Consider the following 21,680-nt stretch of genomic DNA (forward strand, 5'->3'; position numbering starts at 1 on the left):
GCTGTTCTTTCTTTCTCTCTCTCTGGACTCCGATTTCTTGGTGCGCTTTTTAAATCTCTGATCCCGCTGCTCTCTCTCTCTCTCTCTCTGGTCTCTGATTTAAATCTCTGCTCCGCTGTTTTCTCTCTCTCTCTCTCTCTCTGGTCTCCAATTTCTTAGCGTGCTTTTTAAAGCTGTGCTCCCACTGCTCTCTCTCTCTCTAGTCTCCGATTTAAATCTCTGATCCCACTGCTCTCTCTCTCTCTGGTCTCCGATTTAAATCTCTGATCCCGCTGCTCTCTCTTTCTTTCTCTCTGGACTCCGATTTCTTGGCGTGCTTTTTAAAGCTCTGCTCCCACTGCTCTCTCTCTCGGGCCTCCGGTTTCTTGGCGGAAAACAGCCAATTAAACACTCTAGTAACCCCAGAATGAAACAGACCAACCCAGGTATCTTTAGACAACAACTAATTAACTATTTATTAAAAAAGCTAAATCTTAAACGCTATTAAGATAAACCTATGTCTAAAGACCTTATAACTTCTTATTTTAACCTAATTCCCGTATTCACACATATAGACTCAAAAACCAACAGTTAACCGATTTTAACAGTGGAGATTTGAAAAACTAGCTGTCTCTTAAGAATAATTTAAGTCGGTTTTTTTTAGGTTACATCCCTGATGGATGAGGTCTTCTAATGTGGAAATAGACAAAGGCCACTTGAAGTCTTCACGTGGATCTGATAAAAATAGCCCTTCAGTGGATAGGCATTCGACTCTTCGGATACAGTAGGCATTAAACAGTTCTTTGAATGATGAGCACAGCATTACATACGGTTTCTTGAAAAAGGCTTTTCTTCTTTTTTCAGGGAATTACCTCTGCCCTGTAGAATTTTTGCTGAGAAGAAATAGACTGCTTCATTCTCTTGAGTACACTTTGCTGGAAAATCTCTCTAAACTAACTGGCTTCAGCCAGTTTCTGCCAGTTTCACACACAGCCAAGTGGAAACATTACCATATGACCCCTCTCTCTCTCTCCTGCTGTTGCCCAGGATAACAAAAATGCAGCTGCTGCACACGGTCTCAGGAATTCCAGAACCTTCTCTCCCATAAAGGTGTACTTTTTTAAAACACAGAGTCTTAAAGGCACACACACTGTTTTTAATCCGAGGAGAAAAATAATTACAGATCCATGACAACTGCACATACATCACAATTCAAAATCAGTTCTTTGATATACTTCGAGATTCTTTGCCACCACACAGATACCTGGGCCAGTGTGCAACATTTAGTTATACCCATATGACCCTGATGTATTTTCTACAAGATATCTTCTTGGAGTGACTCTGGAATCACCAGTCTCATCATATACCAGAAAATTGTCCACTATGGTAAAGCGTCTTCTGTGTTTGAAGAAGATTTTCATCCTCTTACTCTGTTATGGCCAACCTTGCTCGCAATATTAGCGGACATAGGTGTATTCTTCATCTTGCCTCTACGCGTGACGAATTTGTTGGACTTGCTTCTTCCTGAGTTCTCTGTCCGTGTAGAATTCCTGCAGGAACTAGCTGCATTTCTCTTTCTCGCTCTGGTAGTCTTTGAACGGCACGGCGGGCTGTGCTGTGTTGTGCGGGCTCTCTCCGTTGGGCGGGCTCTCTGGCAGAGTCCAGACTCTCTGCATTGCTCAGGTCAGGGTGGGGGGAGCTCTCCCTCTGTCCTGGCTCAGTCTCCCTAGGCCTGTGGACAATTTTGGGAATTCCTCTTGAAAGTGACTCCTGGATTCTTGTTGTTTAACTTCTTCTACTTTCTCTAAAAGATGAAGGTCAATACAAGCTCTTCTACCTAAGAGTGAGAACTCCTGATTTAGAGTCATAGAGTCATAGAAACAGGCCTTTCGGCCCACCGCATCCATGCCGACCATAATGCCTATCTATACTAATCCCACCTTACTGCATTAATTCCATATCCCTCTATGCCTTGCTCATTCAAGTACCTGTCCAGATGCCTCTTAAATGTTGCTACTGTTCCTGCCTCCACCACCTCCTCAGGCAGCTCATTCCAGATACCCACTATTCTTTGTGTGAAAAATGTACCCCTTTGATCCCCTTTAAACCTCCTCCCTCTCACCTTAAATCTATGCCCTCTAGTTTTAGTCACCCCTACCATGGGAAACAGACTCTGGCTATCTACCCTATCTGTGCCTCTCATAATTTTATATACCCCTATCATGTCCCCTCTCAGCCTCCTTCGCTCCAGGGAAAACAGACCCAGCCTATCCAATCTCTTTATAACTCAAGCCCTCCAAACCCGGCAACATTCTTGTTAATCTTTTCTGCACCCTCTCTAGCTTAAACACATTTTTCCTGTAGTGCGGCGACCAGAACTGCACACAGTACTCCAAATGCGGCCTAACCAATGTTATGTACAACTGTAACATGACGTCCCAACTCTTGTACTCAATGCCTCGGCCGATGAAGGCAAGCATGCCTTCTTCACCACCCTGTCTACCAGTGTTGCCACTTTCAGGGAACTATGTACTTGCACCCAAGGTCTCTCTGCTCAATAACACTCCCCAGGGCCCTGCCATTCACTGTATATGTCCTGCCCTGGTTTAACTTCCCAAAATGCATCACTTCACACTTGTCTGCGTTAAATTCCATTTGCCAATCCCTTGCCCACTTTCCCAGTTGATCCTGTTGTAACCTTAGACAACCTTCTTCACTGTCCACTATACCACCAATTTTGGTGTTATTTGCAAACTCGGGGTCAGTTTATAGGCTTAGCACTCGGCGTTCTCCTCACAGGTCTGCTCCAGTCCACTCCCGGAAGGCAAGAGACTGGGCCTCGATCCTTGGGGTCGCTTTATAGGCTGAGCACTCGGCGTTCTCCCCACAGGTCCACTCCGCTCCGCTCCTCTCCATTCCCGGAAGGCAAGAGACTGGGCCTCGATCCCCGGGGTCGATTTATAGGCGGAGCACTCGGCGTTCTCCCCACAGGTCCGCTCCTCTCCCGGAAGGTAAGAACATACAGTGTTTCTAATATCTGCTTTCCCTTGTACTGAAGTGTTGCCTGTAACTCCGCTTTTACTGCAAATTCAACCCCTCCTGGGCCATGTAACTGAGTTTTCATTGGTTGCAGAAAGTGTGTGGAAAGCCACAGCTGTTTGTTTGATAAGACCGTTACACTTGCTCTGGTGTCGAGTTTGAAATTAGTTGACTTATATATCTGCAGAGCAAAATGCCTGAATAAGATCATTGATCACATAAAGAAATGTTTTGATTGCTCTGCTGCAGGAGGTTGTCTAACTTAGATGCAGTTCTGTACCTGAGAAACCTTTTTTTCCATAATACCCAATTTTGAATCTGATTGGATCCCTCTTGACTTTGGAAACTCTCCAGCATTCCTAATTTTTGATCCATGTTGTTTTGTTTTGTAGACTTTTTCAGAACTTTGTTTTCAGGCTAGCTTGCTTTCATGGGGTGTCGCAGGCACTCTCAAGTGTCCCCTGTCATTTTTAATAGGCTGTTTTAGGGTTTTCCCCTTTGCTTGAGAACTTCACTTTGTTTGTCTATTCAGCTTGCCTTAATGGAGTTGACACAGCCATTTGAGAGTTCCCTGCTGTTATAATTGACTGTTCTGGGGTTTTCCCCTTTCTTTGAGAACTCCAGTTTACTTCCTTTTCTTCAGGCTTGGCTGCTTTAATGGAGTGTCCCTGCTTTGTTTGGGGGTTTCCCACACTTTTCGGCAGTTTGTGTGCTTTTTGGGAGTTTCAATTGTGTTCAATCAACTCTCCCTATCTCAGTAATCTCCCCTACATCCCACTAAGGTTTCACGTTCAGCCCAAGTGAAGGATTGGGATTTTCCCCTTTTTTTCCTCTCTTGCACGATGCCTTCACAAAATTACTTGAAGCCCTTCAAAGGCTTTTAGTGCGATTCCTCAACCGTCGGCACTGTAAATCACCAGATTGATGGAATTGATCTGCATGTAACCACACTTCCATTCTGTGGAGCTTCTCTCAACCTCTTCTTGAGAACTGCAGATTTTTTTGTGCTTTTATCTAGGTCAGCCCTTTTCAGCTAGTTGCTTTAAATTTTTCTTCTAGCTGTAGGATGGAAAAAACTTTTGTTTTTTTGATCCCACCGCTGATCACCATATTATATGTTGGTTTAGTACACTGCCACCTTATTTAATCTAGCCAGAGAGATTCTTAGTCTATAGTAGTTAAACATTAATCTTTATTGCATTCTAACTATTTACACTCCACCTAGCCTGTGTGACTCCTCCAAAATCCATGGGGCATTTATTCTCGAGTGTCTCTCACATGATCTCTTCCATCATCATAGTAGGAGGTACTCTTTACATTCTCTCAAGATTAACCCTTTCAGACCCTTATACTACATGTAGCATATAAAAATAGAAAGATTTCCACAATGAGAGCTCTGCTCATGAGTATTTTGAGCATGTATGTCACTGACAATCATCAGCAATGTGCTTGTGGTCTGACAGTTTGATTGTGTTGCGAGGTGTTTTGTGCTACAATACCTGTCATGGGCTGATCTCATGCCATTCATCAATGACTAGTTCATGGCACATGAGATTACTGAAGACTTAATTACTAAATGGGATTCATTAATTAAGATTTGGATTTAAAATTCTCATCTTTGTGTTCAATTCCCTCCATGGCCTCACCTCTCCCTATCTCAGTCATCTCCTCGAGCCCTACATCCCACTAAGATCTCTGCGCTCCTCCAATGCACATCCACAACTTTAATCACTCCACTGTGCCTTCAGCTGCCTAGTCCCTGAGCTCTGGAATATCCTCCCTAAATTTCTCCCCGCTCTCTCTTCCTTTAAGACGTTCCTTGTAACCTACCTCTTTGACTAAGCTTTTGGTCATCTGACCTAATATCACCTTATGCGGCATGGAGTCCAATTTGGTTTGAACACACTCCTGTGCAGGGCCTCAGGACATTTTACGATGGTAAAGGCATGAGATAAACACAAGTTGTTGTTGAGTCATGTCTATACCTACTTTCTAAGTACTTGTTAACTAACAATACCTTGTTCTTCAGCAAACCTCATAAGTAAGGCCATGGGATCAGCTCCAGAAGAAAGAACAAAGACCAGTGGAGTAAAGTGACTGGAGCCCTTATAGCTGTGCTGAAGATCAAAGGTTGGAGGCTCGATATACGCAGCATCCATTTTCTCAGTGATGAAATGCTGGATGGCAGGAATCATCTGCAGGATAGGAAACAAGCAATTAGCAAGGAATTCAAGAGACTAAACGCCACAGTATATTGGGAAAAAAAATTCTGCTTTTAACCTGGGACAGATTTAATTACATTCAACTAAAGCAACGGAAAGTTCTACAGTGAGCATGTGGGTATGTGTGAGTGTGTGAGTGAGTGTGCGTGTGATTGTCTGTGATGTGTGTGCTGTGTGAGTGGTGTCTGTGTGAGTGTGCGTGTTTTTGACGTGTGGTGTGTTTTTTGTGCGCGGTGTGTGTGGTGCGTGGGTGTGTGTAGTTTGTGTGTATGGGTGAGCTGTATGTGTGGTGTGTAGTTTGTGGTGTCTGTTGTGTGTGTGCATGTGGGCTTTGTGTTGTGTGGTGTGTATGTGTGGTCTGTGCGTGTGGTATGTGTGAGGAATGTGGTGTATGTGTGTTTGCGTGCATGCGTGTGTGTGTTTGTGGTGTGGGTTGTGTGTGTGTGTCATAGGGTCATAGAGTCACTTACGGCAAAGAAGGAAGCTATTCAGCCTATCAAGTCCATGCTGGCTCTCCTCGGAGCAATCCAATCTGTCCCACTCCCCAGCTCGATCCCCATAGCCCTGCAAGTTTATTTCCTTCAAGCGGCTATCCAATTTCCTTTTGAAATCACTGAGTGTCTCTGCTTTTGCTATATTTTCCTTTCCTAAGACCATGCTGACTTTGTCTGATCATACTCTGATTTTCTAAGTGCATTGTTAAGACTTCCTTAATAACAGATTCCAGCATTTTCCTGATAACTAATGTCAGGCTAACTGATCTATAGTCCCCTGTTTTTTCTCTCTTTCTTGAATAGCGGTGTTACATTTGCTAACTTCTAATCTGCTGGTACTGTTCCAAAACATAGGGAATTTTGGAAAATCATAACCAGTGCATCCACTACTTCTTCCACCTCTTTTCGAATCATAGGATGTAGGCCATCAGGTTCTGGAGTTTTGTCGGCTTTTAGTCCCTTAAGTTTCTCCAATACTTTTATTTTGCTGATATTAAATTACCTTGAGTTCCTCACTCTTATTAGATCCTTGGTTACCCTCTTTTTCTGGAATGTAATTAGTGTCCGTGACTGTGAAGACAGACACAAAGGGCTGGATTTTACGATGGGTGGGTGGGAGTCGTCCACAGGCCGAAGAGTCGGTGGCAATCCCGCCTCCACCGGGCCTGGGGATCCAGATTGGATTTTACGGTCCCCAGGCCCTTAATTGGTCTTGGGCAGGACTTCCACCTCATTGAGGCAGGAAGTCCTGCTGAATGGAACTTCCAGTAGGGTGGCCACGGCTGGGACGGCAACCCGGCTTCAGGATCAAGCTGACGGACAGCATGGGAAAAGAGGTGAGTTTTTGGGGTCTCAGCGGGGGCAATCAATTGGGCACCGGCTAGGCAAGGGGGTGGTTAGGGGGCGGTGGGCGTGTTGGGTGTTGGGGGCGGTTGGATCTTTGGGGGCGGCCCTCTGTGGGGAACAGGGTACCTGATCAGGAAGGCTCCCCCCACCACCCCCCAACCGCCTTTCAGGCCGCCTCTTCTTTCAGGTGGCTTTTCTGAGGCATCAGCCGCTCGCTAGCCAACCGTAAATTCCCCGTTAATTGATTGGCCTGGGGCGGGCAGGCCATTTTTCACCGCCGCCGCCCCATGTAAATTGGTGGCAGAGGCGGGAGCAAGTCAGAAAGGGCCCCCCCCCCAAGCCTCCCATTCTATTTCACACCCTGGCCCCACCACTAGCTTGCTCTTTTGGGGGTTGTAAAATTCCATCCAAAATATTTGTTCAACATCTCTGCAATTTCTTCATTCTTCATGATAATTTCTCCTGTCTCTGCCTCTAAGGGACCAATGTTTACTTTGCTACTCTACTACTTTTTATATACTTTTCAAAGCTCTTAAATTTCATTTTTATATTTCTGGCTCGTTTACTCTCATTCTATTTTTCCCTTTTTTAAAATCAATGTTTTGCTTACTCTTTGCTGGATTCGAAAACACTCCCAATCCTCAGGTTTATTACTATTTTTTGCAACATTAAAAGCCTCTTTTTTTCACCTAATACTATCTTTAACTTCCCTAGTAAGCCAGGGATAGATCTTTCTCATTGAGTTTTTTTGATGGAATGTAATTTTTATTGATTTTGAATTTTTTTAAAAATGCTTCCCACTGGCTTTATGCAAATCATTACACTACTCGATTGCCTCGACCTTTCTCTTCAGATTTCTAAATCTCCCTTCACCTGAACCCTCTCCTCAACCCCTTTTAGTTTAAAGCCCTATCCACAGCCCTAGTTATATGATTCGCCTGGACATTGATCCCAGCCTGGTTTAAGTGTAGTCCATCCTAACTGAACAGCTCCCTCTTTCCCCAGTACTGGTGCCGGTGCCCCATGAACTGAAATCCCTTCTTCCCACAGTACTGTTTTGAGCCAAACATTTAATTCTCTAATCTGCTTGACCTGTGCCAATTGGTGCGTGGTTCAGTTAACAGCCTTACAGTCTTGGTCCAAACATGGACAAAAGAGCTGAACTCCAGAGGTGAGGTGAGAGTGACTGCCCTTGACATCAAGGCAGCATATAAACAAGTATGGCATCAAGGAATCAGGGGGAAAACTCTCTGCTGCTTGGAGTCATACTTAGCACAAAGGAAGATGGTTGTGGTTGTTGGAGGTCAATCATCTCAGTCCCAGGACATCACTGCAAGAGTTTCTCAAGGTAATGTCCTAAGCCCAAACATCTCCAGCTGCTTCATCAATGACCTTCCTTCCATCATATGGTCAGAAATGGGAATGTCTGCTGATAATTGTACGATGTCCAGCACCATTCGCGACTCCTCAGATACTGAAGCAGCCCATATCCAGAAGCAGCACGACCTGGACAACATTTAGGCTTGGGCTGAAAAGTGGCAAGTAAAACTCATTCCACACATGTACCAGACAATGATCATCACCAACAAGAAAGACTATAGCCATTTTTCACTGACGTTCAATGGCATTACCATTGCTGAATCCCCCACGATCAACATCCTGAGGGTTACCATTGACCAGAAACTGAACCGGACCAGCCACATAAATACTGTGGCTACAGGAGCAGGTCGGAGGCTAGGAATTCTGCGGTGAGTTACTCATCTTCTGTCTCCCCAATGCCTGTCCGCCATCTACAAGGCATAAGTTAGGAATGTAATAGAATACTCCCCACTTGCCTGGATGGGTGCAGCTCCAACAATACTCAAGAAGCTCAACACCATCCAGGACAAAGCAGCCTGATTGAATGGCACCCCATCCACCACCTTCAGCATTCACTCCCTTCACCATCGTCGCATGGTGGCAGCAGTGTGTACCATCTACAAGATGCACTGCAGCAATTCACCAAGGCTCCTTTGACAACACCTTCCAAACCCGCAACCTCTACCAACTAGAAGGACAAGGGCAGCAGATACATGGGAACACCACCACCTGCAAGTTACCCTCCAAGCCACACACCATCCTGACTTGGAACTATATCGCCGTTCCTTCACTGTCGCTGGGTCAAAATCCTGGAATTTCCTTCCTAACAGCACTGTGTGTGTACTTACACCACAAGGATTGCAGCTAGTAAGTGCCTGGTCAAAGTCAAGGACTGAGGCTCCGCCATCACTGCATACTGGATGCCTGTAGTTGCCTGATTGCCGTCACACCCTCTTGTTCCTGACCTTTGACTAACTCTAAAGCTCTACTTAACCTAAAGGGTGTGACTGCCTCCTGGAACAAAGTGTCGTGGTAACTCTCCCCCTCCCTGCTGCCCCGCAATGTCTGTAGCTCAGACTCCAGCTCAACAGCTCTGAGTTGAAGTTACTCGAGCTGCAGACACTTTCTGCAGATACGGCTGTCTGGGATCACAATGCTCCTGCCATGTCTTTCAAACCTTATTTATTTATTTGATTAGTTAACTTGTTACTAATTTAATAAAGTAATAGCAAGTTACAGTCTTCTAACTTGGAGACCAAACAAAAACACTCGCCAGCTTCTGGAGGTAAAGCAAAAAAAATGCAACACTTCCTTCCTCCTCTGTACCAAGATCCCACTTGCACCAAATTCCAGACTTTAACACTCTGTTTATGAAACAGACTCTTCCCCGATTACTCTGTGTTTCACTTTCTTAGTCAGTGGACAATTTGTCTCTGCTTCAGACGTGGGGTTGGTGAACGCGTGCAATGGCAAGCGCTGATGGATACATTGAGGAGGGTTTAAGGGGGAACAGGCAATATGAAGTTGTATTACCGTAGAGTACAGTGTATTGTTTGTGGATACAGCAAAGGCTGGGCCCTGACTAAAATCGCAGCAGTGCTACTGAAGACTTGTGCTACAGAACTAGCCATGCCCTTAGCCAAGCTGTTCCAGTACAGCTACAACACTGGCATCTACCTGACGATGTGGAAAATTGCCCAGGTATGTCCTGTTCACAAAAAACAGGACAAATCCAATCCGACAAATTATGGCCCCAGCAGTCAACTCTAAATCATCAGTAAAGTGATGGAAGATGCCATTGACAGTGCTATCAAGCGGCATTTACTCAGCAAGAACCTGCTCACGGATGCTCAGTTTGAGTTCCACCAAGGCCACTTGGCGCCAGACCTCATTACAGCCCTGGTGCAAGCAAGGATAAAAGCTGAATTTCAGAGGTGAGGTGAGAGTGACTGCTCTTGACATCAAGGCAGCATTTGATTGAGTGCGGCATCAAGGAGCCCTAGCAAAACTGGAGTCAATGGAATCAGGGGAAACACTCCACTGGTTGGAGTCATACCTAGCGCAAAGGAAGATGGTTGTGGTTGTTGGAGGTCAATTATCTGAGCTCCAGGACATCACTGCAAGAGTTCCTCAGGGTAGTGTCCTCGGCCCAACCATCTTCAGCTGCTTCATCAATGACCTTCCTTCAAACATAAGGTCAGAAGTGGGGATGTTCACTGATGATTGCACAATGTTCAGCACCATTCATGACTCCTCAAATACTGAAGTAGTCCATGTAGAAATGCAGCAAGACCTGGACAATATCCAGGCTTGGGCTGATAAGTGGCAAGTAACATTCGCGCCACCCAAGTGCCAGGCAATGATCATCTCCAACAAGAGAGAATCTAACCATCTCCCCTTGACATTCAATGGCATTACCATCGCTGAATCCCCCACTATCAACATTCTGGGCGTCCCCATTGATCAGAAACTGAACTGGAGCAGGCACATAAATACTGTGGCTACAAGAGCAGGTCAGAGGCTTGGAATTATGCGGTGAGTAACTCACCTCCTGGATTCCCCAAATCCTGTTCACCATCTGCAAAGTGCAACTCAGGAGTGTGATGGAATATTCTCGACTTGCCTGGATGACTGCAGCTCCAACAACACTCAAGAAGCTTGACACCATCCAGGACAAAGCAGCCAGCTTGACTGGCATCTCATCCACCACCTCAACATTCACTCCCTCTACCACCAACGCACAGTGGCAGCAATGTGTACCATCTACAAGATGCACTGCAGCAACTTACCAGGTTCCTTTGACAGCACCTTCCAAATGCACAACCTCTACCAACTAGAAGGACAAGAGCAACAGATGCACGGGAACACCACGACCTGCAAGTTTCCCTCCAAGTCACACACCATCCTGACTTGGAACTATATCGCCGTTCCTTCACTGTCGCTGGGTCAAAATACGGGAACTCTCTTCCTAACAGCACTGTGGGTGTACCTACCCCACATGGACTGCAGCAGTTCAAGAAGGCAGCTCACCACCACCTTCTCAAGGGTAATTAGGGATGGGCCACAAATGCTGGCTTGTCTGTGATGCTCACATCACATAAACAAGTTCAAAAAAGTCCATATGTAACACAGGCATTAGTTCCAGTACAGTACATTCCTGGGTGTAGATTTAATATCTGAGTATTCAATAGTGGTCTAATGCAATCCAGAAGCAGGACCAAAATAGTATAAGTGAATGCAAAGCTAGGAAAACCACTGTTGTATGAATGAATTTTAATTGTGTAACATCGTAAGGAGATGTGAATATCAATGTATATATCTCAAATATAGGCAAGCCCATGAGAACAAACCTTGTCTGGCCTGATGCAGCGAAGCACAAGGAGGGACTGGAAACTACTCAAATTATCTTCCCAGGGATCAGGTAAAGGCATTTTCTCAGGTTGAGATGAATCATAGATTTTCTTCCATTCAGAAAGCTAAACACATTAAACAGAGATCTGTCACCATCCATTCACTTCGGACAAGTTATCATTTAACAGTCAAACATGCGTGAGAGTTCAGCTATCGGGATTAGGATGTTGTTATATTGTGCAGATGTGGTTGGTTCCTGTTCAGAGCAGTGAGATGGATTGGAACCAGAGTTATACTGGTGGCTCTGTGTCACCATCGTGCCAATGAAGCTGTTTCGTCTTTATGTTGTTTCTGGTTCCCAGATTTTGGAAAGAATCACACTTTAAATTTGGAAAAGGCTGGAGTCAGTCTTGTTTATTACAGTAACATGCTTTGTGCTGTAGTGCCTGATCCTTGTGTACATATAACATGACTCCCCAGTGCAGCCATGAATGAGGCCCCCGCCACTGGAATACTTAAACATAACAACTAGTTCCTAGCTAATTAGTTCCTAACACTTTACAGATAGTATAACAATATATACATATACAACAGAAGCATTGCTGTGAGAATCGGCTGAATTTAGTCATGCCGGTGGAACTCCCAGCGCCAGGCCTAAAAGGCGGTGGGAACCCTGCCTCAGCCATTTGGAGACCCCCCCGCATCGTGATTCTACGGCACCCGTGCAATTAAGTGCCTCCAAGAGCTGCCGGCCAATCACAAGGCCAGCAGTTCAGTAGTAACAGCAAAACCACCGGGAGCAGTGGCCATTGCTGGTACTACAAGAGGCCTTAGAACCAGGCCCAGCGCTGGAGAACTGAACCAGAGGTGAGTGAGGCGGTGTCGCTGGGGCCAGACTGGCAGGCCCTGGCAATGGGAGGGAGGGAGGGAGGGTGGGCTTTTAGTGCATGAGGAGGGGGCTTCATGGAAGTGGGATGTTTGCTGGCAGGCACCCTCCGTGGGCCACAGATTGCTCATGGAGGAGGCACCTACCCCAAGCCCGCACGGACGCCACCTCATTTCACTCGGCGACCACCCCGCCTGGCAGAGCACCACGGCCACTGGCTTAATCACAGCAGCGGGGCGAAGAGGCCCCTAAATGGCTGGTAATAGGCATCTTAAGGGCTTCAATTGGCCTCTGGGTGGGAAGCACATCATCAGCCTATCCCATCCTCAACTTTATCGCATCACATCGGGAAGGTGACGGGCACTCTGCCCCCGCCTCAACCACCTACCGCAGTTCTATGGGCCCCCCCCTGCCCCCACCTTCTAACCCATCTCCCGGGGGCCCACTAAATTCAGCCCTATGTGTGCAAGCGCAGAGGTCAGCTCTATGGCACTAGGATAGTATTTAAATATTGATGTTAGTAAGGAGTTTATGCGAATATTAGAAAGACACAGCATGCAGCACAGGCCATGATCAGCACCATATCCCCTCTGATCCACACGGTATATCCATCTGAGTCAGACTGATTCCTGAGATGGCGGGACTGATGTATGAGGAGAGATTGAGTCTGTTAGGATTATATTTGCTGAAGTTCAGAAGAGGGGGGAGTCTCATAGAAACCTGTAAAATTCTAACAGGACTTGACAGGGTAGATGCAGGAAGGATGTTCCCGATGGTGGGGGAGTCCAGAACCAGGGGTCATAGTCTAAGGATACGGGGTAAACCTTTCAGGACTGAGATGAGGAGAAATTTCTTCACCCAGAGAGTGGTGAGCCTGTGGAATTCGCCACCACAGAAAGCAGTTGAGGCCAAAACATTCTATGTTTTCAAGAAGGAGTTAGATATAACTCTTGGGGTGAAAGGGATCAAAGGATATGGGGGGAAAGCGGGAACAGGTTACTGACTTGGATGATCAGCCATGATCATAATGAATGGTGGAGCAGGCTCGAAGGGCTGAATGGCCTACTCCTGCTCCTATTTTCTATGTTTCTATGTGTCGCACAGACTAGCACAACTCACACCATTAGTGGCAAGAAGGCATCGCCTTCATGATGATTGACTCTGCCCCTTTTACCACAACAGATGGGCTGGGCATCAGAGGGGCATATGCCCGTCAGTGCACAGAGCGAACGGACTGGGATAATATCAGCAGGCCCCTGCTCACTAGTCCATTAACACACTCTGACACAGGGGAGGGCAGTGAGTGAGTGTCATTACAACAGTGACCACACTTCAAAAAGTACTTCATTGTCTGTAAAGCAGTTAAGACACCTGGTGGTCATGAAAGGCGCTATATAAATGCAAGTCTTTCTTTTTTCTTTTTAACACACACCGTCCTGAATCCCTAACAGCACAGAGAAAGCCACCATGGCAGGGTGTAGGCTAACTCTTTCACAGCTCTGTGCTGTGGGCTGAACTGCCTCGATCTGTGCTGCAAAACTCTACCAGAACTCGACTGGAATTTGGGAGTTGATTCACTGATGTGGGAATTCTTAATTTGAAAGAAGCCATATTGTAAAAAAGGATGTAGAAACAATAGACTGGGTGTAAAAAGATTTATAAGGATGATGCCATAACTGCACGATTACACCTATCATGTAAAGGATGGACAGATTGGGTCTCTTCTTCTCTTGACCTGTGATCATTGAGTCATAGGGCTGAATTTTATGGGCCTGCTCGGGATGGGAATGGAGGTGGGGGGGGAGGGGGTGCAGCCTATAAAATTGCATCGGAAGGCGGGCAGTGGAGTGCCTGTTGCCTTCCTGATGTCTTCCAATTTAGTACAGGGAAGGGAAGGCTGATTGAAGCCCCTAAGTGCCTAATAAATGGCCACTTGGGGGCCTCTTCCCTTCTCTGGTTCGGTTTACTGGAAGAAGCAGGGGAACGCTGCCAAGGGGAGACACTGCCAGGTAAAACCTGGTGGCCTCCTAGCGGGGTCGGGGGTCGGGGGGTTCCTCCTTCGGGGGCAACCCAAGGCCGGAGGACCACCAGGTGGCAATTGCCACGCCCCTGGAAGACCCCGCCCCAACCCTGCATCCATCACCGGAGCCTGCTTGAATGGCCCCAGTGACCCTGACCCCACTTACCTTTCCTGGGTTCTTCTACCTCCTCAATGCTGCAGGGCCCCCTGCAGTACCAGCAGTGGCCACTGCTGCCAGTGGCACTGCCGGGACTGCAGAGCAACCGGCCCTTCGAATGGCCGGCAGCTCTTGGAGGCAGGAGCTCATCTCTTAAAAGGGACTGAGTCCCCGATGGCGAGCTGTTAACTGCCTACCTGTCGTGAGATAGCACCAGGGTCCGATAGAGGGCCGAGGAGGGGTCCTTCTGGCCGCCCTGGGATCTTCATCTTCAGAACAAAATCCAGCCCATAGAGTTATCATGGCCCAGAAAGAGGCCATTCTGCCCATCGCGCCTACACTGTTGCCATAGAAATGGGGCAGAAAAGGGTATTTCAGGCCCTCCCTTCTCAATTCACTGATGTTGCCTGGGAAGCATACCCACTCACAGGTGCAGCTGAAGACCCTGTCAGTGGGTCTTGCCTCATTAATGTTACACCTAATAGGAAAGGAGGAACACGCTGAGTCTCTTTCTTGGGAAAAGACAAGGCTGAGGGGTGACCTCTTAGAGATCTTTGAAATAATAAAAGGTTTTGATTAAGTAAACACAGAGAGAATGTTTCCACTTGTGGGAAGGGCAAAAACTAGAGGTCATCAACATGATAGTCACCAAGAAATGAAACAGGGAATTCAGAAGAAACCTCTTTACCACAGGTAATAGTATAGAGGCATTTAATGGGAGGCTAGATAATCACATGAGGGAGAAGGGAATAGAGGGTTATACTGATAGAGTTAGATGAGGAAGGATGGGTGCAGGCTCAGCATGGACTAGTTGGGCCAAATGGCCTGTTTCTGTGCTGTATTCTCTGTAAAAATGTATGTTAGGACATCATCCCAAGAAATCACGTCCCACACAGGACCGGATGTGTATTACATTACTGTCCAACTGTGCAGAATTACAGGCAGGATTACTCTTTTTATTTATCTATCTTATATGTCTTATCAAAAATATTGCGTATGCACGGTTGCACTTTCTGTCTAAATTTGTTAGAGTTTTTCTGTCCTGTTTTAATGAAACATTTTACCTTTAAACTACGATTGTAAACAGTGAGGCAGAGAAATGTGATGCACTGTACTCATTGTTCAGGCGTTAATTGGACTAACAATTCTCCAATATGGAGGGGTGGGGGTGGGGCTGCAGGGAGCGTATGCTGATTATGAGCCAGAGTGTACCTGCCATACGCTCATTATGAGCCGGAGTGTGCCACCTGCCATAATGGTATAGGCCAAAAAATTAGCATCCACAGCCCATGCCTGAAACAGGCTTTTCACATTTTCAAATAAGCAGGCCGGCCCAAACAGATTAGTAGGGTGTAGAATGGAAATCCTGTATGTAAACAGTTTCCTGTAACAATGTAGTTGCTTGCTCTGACCAGTAGATGCTGCGGTGGAGTACATTTCTGAAGAGTCTCTCCCAACTCTGTTGCCAGTCGAACGGAAAATCACGAGCTCAGGATCTCCAAAGCATTTTACAGTCAATGAGGTATTTTTAAAGTGTAGTCATTGTTATGATGTTGGAAACACAGCAGTCACTTTGCACACGGCAAGATCCCACAAACAGCAATATAATGACCAGATAATCTGTTTTAGTGATGTTGGTTGAGAGATAAATATTGTGCCCAGGACACTAAGGAAAATTCCACTGCTCTTCTTCTAATCGTGCCATGGGATCTTTTATATCTTTATCATATCATCTGAAAGACAGCACAGCACTCCCTCAGTACAGTACTGGAGTGTCAGATTTAGATCACAGAGTCAAGGAGTAGAGATTGAAACCAGGACCTCCTGACTCAGATGTGAGTGTGCTACTGCTGAGCCACGGCTGACACCAGTAAGGGAAAGCTATGGTCAGATTCGAGTTGTTTCTTTAGCATTTTGAAGGCTCAGCAGCTAACCCTGATGAACAGTTGGACTCATTCTGGGCTGCAATTGCTGCTGTTGTCTACGTGTTTATATAAAATTGTTCAATGATGGAGTTGCCCTGATGCCCACATGACAGGCTGGTGGGCAAAACAGATTGTCTCCCAGTTAGCAATCTTAGCAGATCAGTGCTGAAGTTGTTGTTGTGAACAATCCTTCCAATCTCATAATAACTCTTTTGTATTCATTGTCAGGAGGTTCTTACAATCTCCGTATACTTACACATTCTAACACTTACCTTTGAACAGAAGTGATTCTTTAGCTCGGAGAAAGCAGGAAGAGTGGAGAGGCGAACAATTTCACCCCAGGACTTGTCCTTCACCCAGGTGGGGGCAGGATTAACAAATGGGATCTCTAACGCCACCCCTCCCGTCAGGAGAAAGCGCCATTCATCATCGTTCACAAGGTTCTGACTCTTCTGAATGCCGACACAAAGCAGGAACGAAAACAACATCTTGTGTCGTTCGAACAGGGATCGACAGACATTCTGATAGATGCTGGAAAAGGAAACATGGCCAATTCTTACTGAGGTACATCAGGAGTAGGCCTGGATTTTCATCTCAGTGATACACTTTTAAAAGCTCATTCTCGGATTGTGGGTATTGCTGGCAAGGTCAGCATTGCCCATCCCTAGTTTCCCTGAGAAGGTGGCGGTCGGCCTTCGCCTTTGTAGCAAGTAAATGGCTTGCCAGGCCAATTCAGAGAGCAATTACAAGTCAACCAGGTTGGTGTGGACTGGAATCAGAGACTGGGTAATGAGACTGGTTTCCTTCCCTAAAGGACATGGTTAAACAGAGGTATTTGGAAATGCCATAAAAGTGCTTTTTATTTTTTTTCCCCAGTCTCTCACTCTGACCAATGAGTGGGCATTTTCCTTCCATCTCCCTTTGTTTAAATATTAAACCTGTGGCCTTAATTCAAGCAATTCCAGCAACTAAGTTCAATGGGATGAGAGGGGATCTAGCCAGAGTAAAGTGGAATCAAAGATTGACAGTAAAAACTGTAATGGGACACTGGATGATCTTTAAAGAGGAGATGCTTCAGGCTAGGTACATTCCAACAAGGGTGAAAGATAGGGGAGCCAAAGCAAGGGCTCCTTGGCTAACAAGGGAGATAGGGAATATGATGAAACAAAAAAAGAGGGTGTATGATGCATGTCAAGTGAATTCTTCAAATGAGAACCAGATCAAATACGATAAGTTGAGAGGGGAAGTGAAGAGGCTGGTAAAGAGAGAATGTGAGAATAGAATGGCAGTCAACATAAAAGGGAACCAAAGGTCTTCTACCAGATTTATAGTCAGTGGGTAGTAAGAGGTGGGGTGGAGCTCATTATGGACAAGAGGGTGATATATGCTTAGAGGCACAAGGCAAGGCTAGAATACATAATGAGTACATTGTATTGGTGTTTACTTGCAAAACATCAGTAGAAGCGAAGATCGTAGAAGTAATAGATGGGATGAAAATTGAAAGGCAGGATGTACTGGAAAGGCTGGCTATACTTAGAGTGGATAAGTCACCTGGTCCAGATGGCTTGCATCCCAGGCTGCTAAAGATAGTTGGGGTGGAGATAGTGGAAGAGCATGCCATAATCTTCCAATCTTCCCTGGATACTGGGGAGGTGCCACAGGATTGGAGAGTGGCAAATGTGACACCCTTATTCAAGAAAGAATCTAAGGACAGTTCTAGTAAATACAGGCCATTTAATGTCAGTGGTGGGTAAGGTTTTAGAAACAATAATCAGGGAAAAAAATCAACAGGCACTTGGAGGGGTTTGAGTTAATTAAGGAGAGCCAGCACAGATTTGTAAAAGGCAGATTGTGCTTGACTAATCTAATTGAATTTTTTGATGATGTAACTGAGATGATTAATGGAGGGAATGCAGAGGATGTTGTTTGTTTGGATCTTAAGTAAGTGTTTGAAAAAGTACCACATAAAAGGCTAATAACAAAATTGAGGCTCATGGAATAGGAGGGTCAGTGTCAGCTTGGATAAAAAGTTGTCTTAAGAACAGAAAACAGCAAGTCTTTGGTAAATAGTTATTTTTCAGACTGGAGGATGGTAGACAGTTGGGTTCCCCAAGGGTCATGTGCTTGGACCACTGCTCTTTTTTAATAATTATTTATATATATATAATATATAAAAGACTTGGATATTGGAATAGAGAATAACATTTCAAAATTTGACAATGATACAAAACTTGGAGGTGTGGCAAAGTGAAGATGATACATATTGACTGCAATTTTTTTTTTTATTCATTCGTGGGATGTGAGTGTCGCTGGCTAGGCCAGCATTTATTGCCCATCCCTATTTGCCCTCGAGAAGGTGGTGGTGAGCTGCCTTCTTGAACCACTGCAGTCCATGTATTGACTTTACAGTGGTTAGATACAACTAAGTGGTTTGCTAGGCCATTTCAGAGGGCAGTTAAGAGTCAACCACATTGCTGTGGGTCTGGAGTCACATGTAGACCAGACCAGGTAAGGACAACAGATTTCTTTCCCAAAAGGACATTAGTGAACCAGATGGTTTTATACAACAATGGTTTCATGGCCATCATTAGACTAGCTTTTTTAATTCCAGATTTATTAATTGAATTCAAATCCCACCTTTTGCTTGGGAGGATTTGAACCCATGTCCCCAAAGAAATACCCTTGGTTTCTGGGTTACTAGTCCACTGACAATACTACCACACCACCACCTCCCCCTATAGGACATAGCCTATCAGAATGGGCAGATAACTGGCAGATGGACCTTAGTACAAAGAAGTGTGAGGTGATGCATTTTGGCAGAAGAGATGGGAAAAGGTCATATAGACTTAACGGCACAATTCTAAAGAGTGTGCACCGACAGAGGAATCCAGTTCTGGTCACCATACTATAGGAAGGATGTGAAGGTACTTGACAGGGTGCAGAAGAGATTTGCCAGAATGGTTCCAGGGATGAGGGATTTTAGGTACGAGGTTAGGTTGGAGAAGCTGGGATTGTTCTCCTTGGAGCAAAGGAGATTGAGCAGAGACTAGATAGACATGTACAAGATTAGGGCAACAGATGCAGAGGGGAAGAACTTTTTTGCACAGCGGGTGGTAATGACCTGGAACTCGCTGCCTATGTGTGTGGTGGAAGCGGAGACGATGAATGATTTCAAAAGGAAATTGGATGGGCACTTGAAGGAAATAAATTTGCAGGGCTACGGCGTTACAGTGGGAGAATGGGACCAACTGGATTGCTCTATGGAGAGCTGACATGAATGGGCCAAATGGTCTCCTTCTGTGCCTTAAATCACTCCATGGCTCTGTGACTCTATAACTAAACTGTTAATGCTAAGAAGCCCCCTTCTAAATGAAAATCCTGATTGTATTTCTTAAACCAATCACAACCAACAGCTGCCAAGTTAAATCAGCAGACTGGTCAGATGATCATGAGTGGATGAACATAACTCAGCTCCTACTACCCTGCTCTAATATTCAGGACAAGAGTTCCTATTTTTCGTACTCTGGCTGTGATGGTTCTAGTGTTGCGATTGCTGGGTGATGATGTGTTACTGTCGAGTAAGTTAGCTCATAAATCACATCCCTGCTGCCCACTCTTCATATAAATAAACATGTCAGCAGTTGAGATGATTATTTATATTTAATATCAGCACATTTTGCTGTTATCATTACGAGGAATGAAAGACTATTTCCTCATTTTTGCTGTGATTCCACATAGCTGATTTAACAATGGCAACACTTTCAGTTTAATAACAGGCTCTAATTCTCACTTACAGTAACCATGAACTGGGGAACAAATGTAAACTATTTTTTTTCCATTGAATACTTGGGGTTAGAGGCTAAGTTAAATGTGGAGATTTCTGAAGACATTATAAAAGCTTCCAGCCAGAGATTCACATTCTACATGGTACAAACCATCTCCGCTCAGGCCATGGGCCTATTCCGTGCATTCCCTTGTCTGGCTGGTGGAAACTGGAGCACACCAAAAGTACATACCACAAAACCTCTGTGTAAGCGAATTGGTGGACAAGTCATGTAGAATTACATAGAAATGCACAGCACAGAAACAGGCCATTCGGGCCAAACAGTCCATGCTGGCATTTATACTTCACTCCAGCCTCCTCCTATCCTTCCTCATCTAACTCTATCAGCATAACCCTCTATTCCCTTCTTCCTTGTGATTATCTGACCTACCCTGAAATGCATCTACAATATTCCGCATTCTTCTCAATCTCTGGGTAAAGCAGTTTCTCCTGAATTCCCTATTGGATTTTTTGGTGGCTATTCTACATTGATGACCTCTCGTGAGGCTCTTCCCAGAAGTGGAAACATTCTCTCTGTGTTTACTCTATCAAAACCTTTCATTATTTCAAAGATCTCTAAGAGGTCACCCCTCAGCCTTGTCTTTTCCCAAGAAAGAGACTCAGCGTGTTCCTCCTTTCCTGTTAGGTGTAACATTAATGAGGCAAGACCCACTGACAGGGTCTTCAGCTGCACCTGTGCGTGGGTATGCTTCCCAGGCAACATCAGGAAATTGAGAAGGGAGGGCCTGAAACACCCTTTTGTGCCCCATTTCTATGGCAACAGTTGGTGTGGGCTGATGGGCCGAATGGCCTCCTGTTCTGTAATGACTCTACAGCTCTATGATTACATGTCCAAACCTTGTTCCATCCTTCAAAGGAAGCCTGAGGAATCCCAGGCAATATAAAGTGGGTGGAGACCAACAGTAACAAGTCTCCATCCCCTTTTTCCTGACCTTTGCATCCAATAATTAAAAGAAACTCTGGCACTGATCCCAGGAAGATCATTTCCCCCCACCCTTCCTGTTATTTTTCATCTACCATGAAATATTAATGTGCCTAATGATTACCCCTCCCACGGCCTTTTCTGCATGTATTGACTTTGGTTGGGATACGGGATTATGGGCACCAGCACCTCATCGCTACCTCACATCCTTGGCCTTTCTTCAGATATTAGCCAAGTAATGGGTGTTGGTAGGATGTGCCATAATGGAGGCCATTAACACCAGGTCTGATCCTGTTCTTTTTCAATCTCCACACCCAGTACTGTCTGCTAGGTGTGACTGGATAGGAACCAGGAGTGGGACCCAGGGTGCTCATTTCCCTTTTGCTGCTAGTGGTGTGGAAGCTCAATGCAGTTCTCCATTTACTGCAGCTCAGGTGACCAATCGAAACGATGCTTTCCAGCGCTATACTCTTGGTGGAACGTACACACCATTTACAGTTTTAGTTTTTTTTAAAATTTTAGATTTAGAGATACAGCACTGAAACAGGCCCTTCGGCCCACCGAGTCTGTGCCAACCATCAACCACCCATTTATACTAATACTACACTAATTCCATATTCCTACCACATCCCCTAC

At 45.4% G+C, this 21,680-nt stretch overlaps 1 protein-coding gene across 1 annotated transcript in view; it reads right to left on the reverse strand.

Moving 5' to 3' along the window:
- LOC137384869 (dynein axonemal heavy chain 3-like) overlaps window positions 1–21,680 on the reverse strand; it is a 613,990-nt gene that overhangs the window by 65,340 nt on the left and 526,970 nt on the right. Inside the window, exons 57-59 of the mRNA XM_068059481.1 lie at window positions 16,551–16,809; window positions 11,290–11,415; window positions 5,031–5,213 (exon numbers count right to left, since the gene is read on the reverse strand). Of these exons, the coding sequence (XP_067915582.1) occupies window positions 5,031–5,213; window positions 11,290–11,415; window positions 16,551–16,809 (568 nt within the window). The remainder of the gene's footprint in view (window positions 1–5,030; window positions 5,214–11,289; window positions 11,416–16,550; window positions 16,810–21,680) is intronic.

The sequence above is a fragment of the Heterodontus francisci genome, chromosome 27 (genome assembly GCF_036365525.1).
Source record: "Heterodontus francisci isolate sHetFra1 chromosome 27, sHetFra1.hap1, whole genome shotgun sequence".
Taxonomy (NCBI): domain Eukaryota; kingdom Metazoa; phylum Chordata; class Chondrichthyes; order Heterodontiformes; family Heterodontidae; genus Heterodontus; species Heterodontus francisci.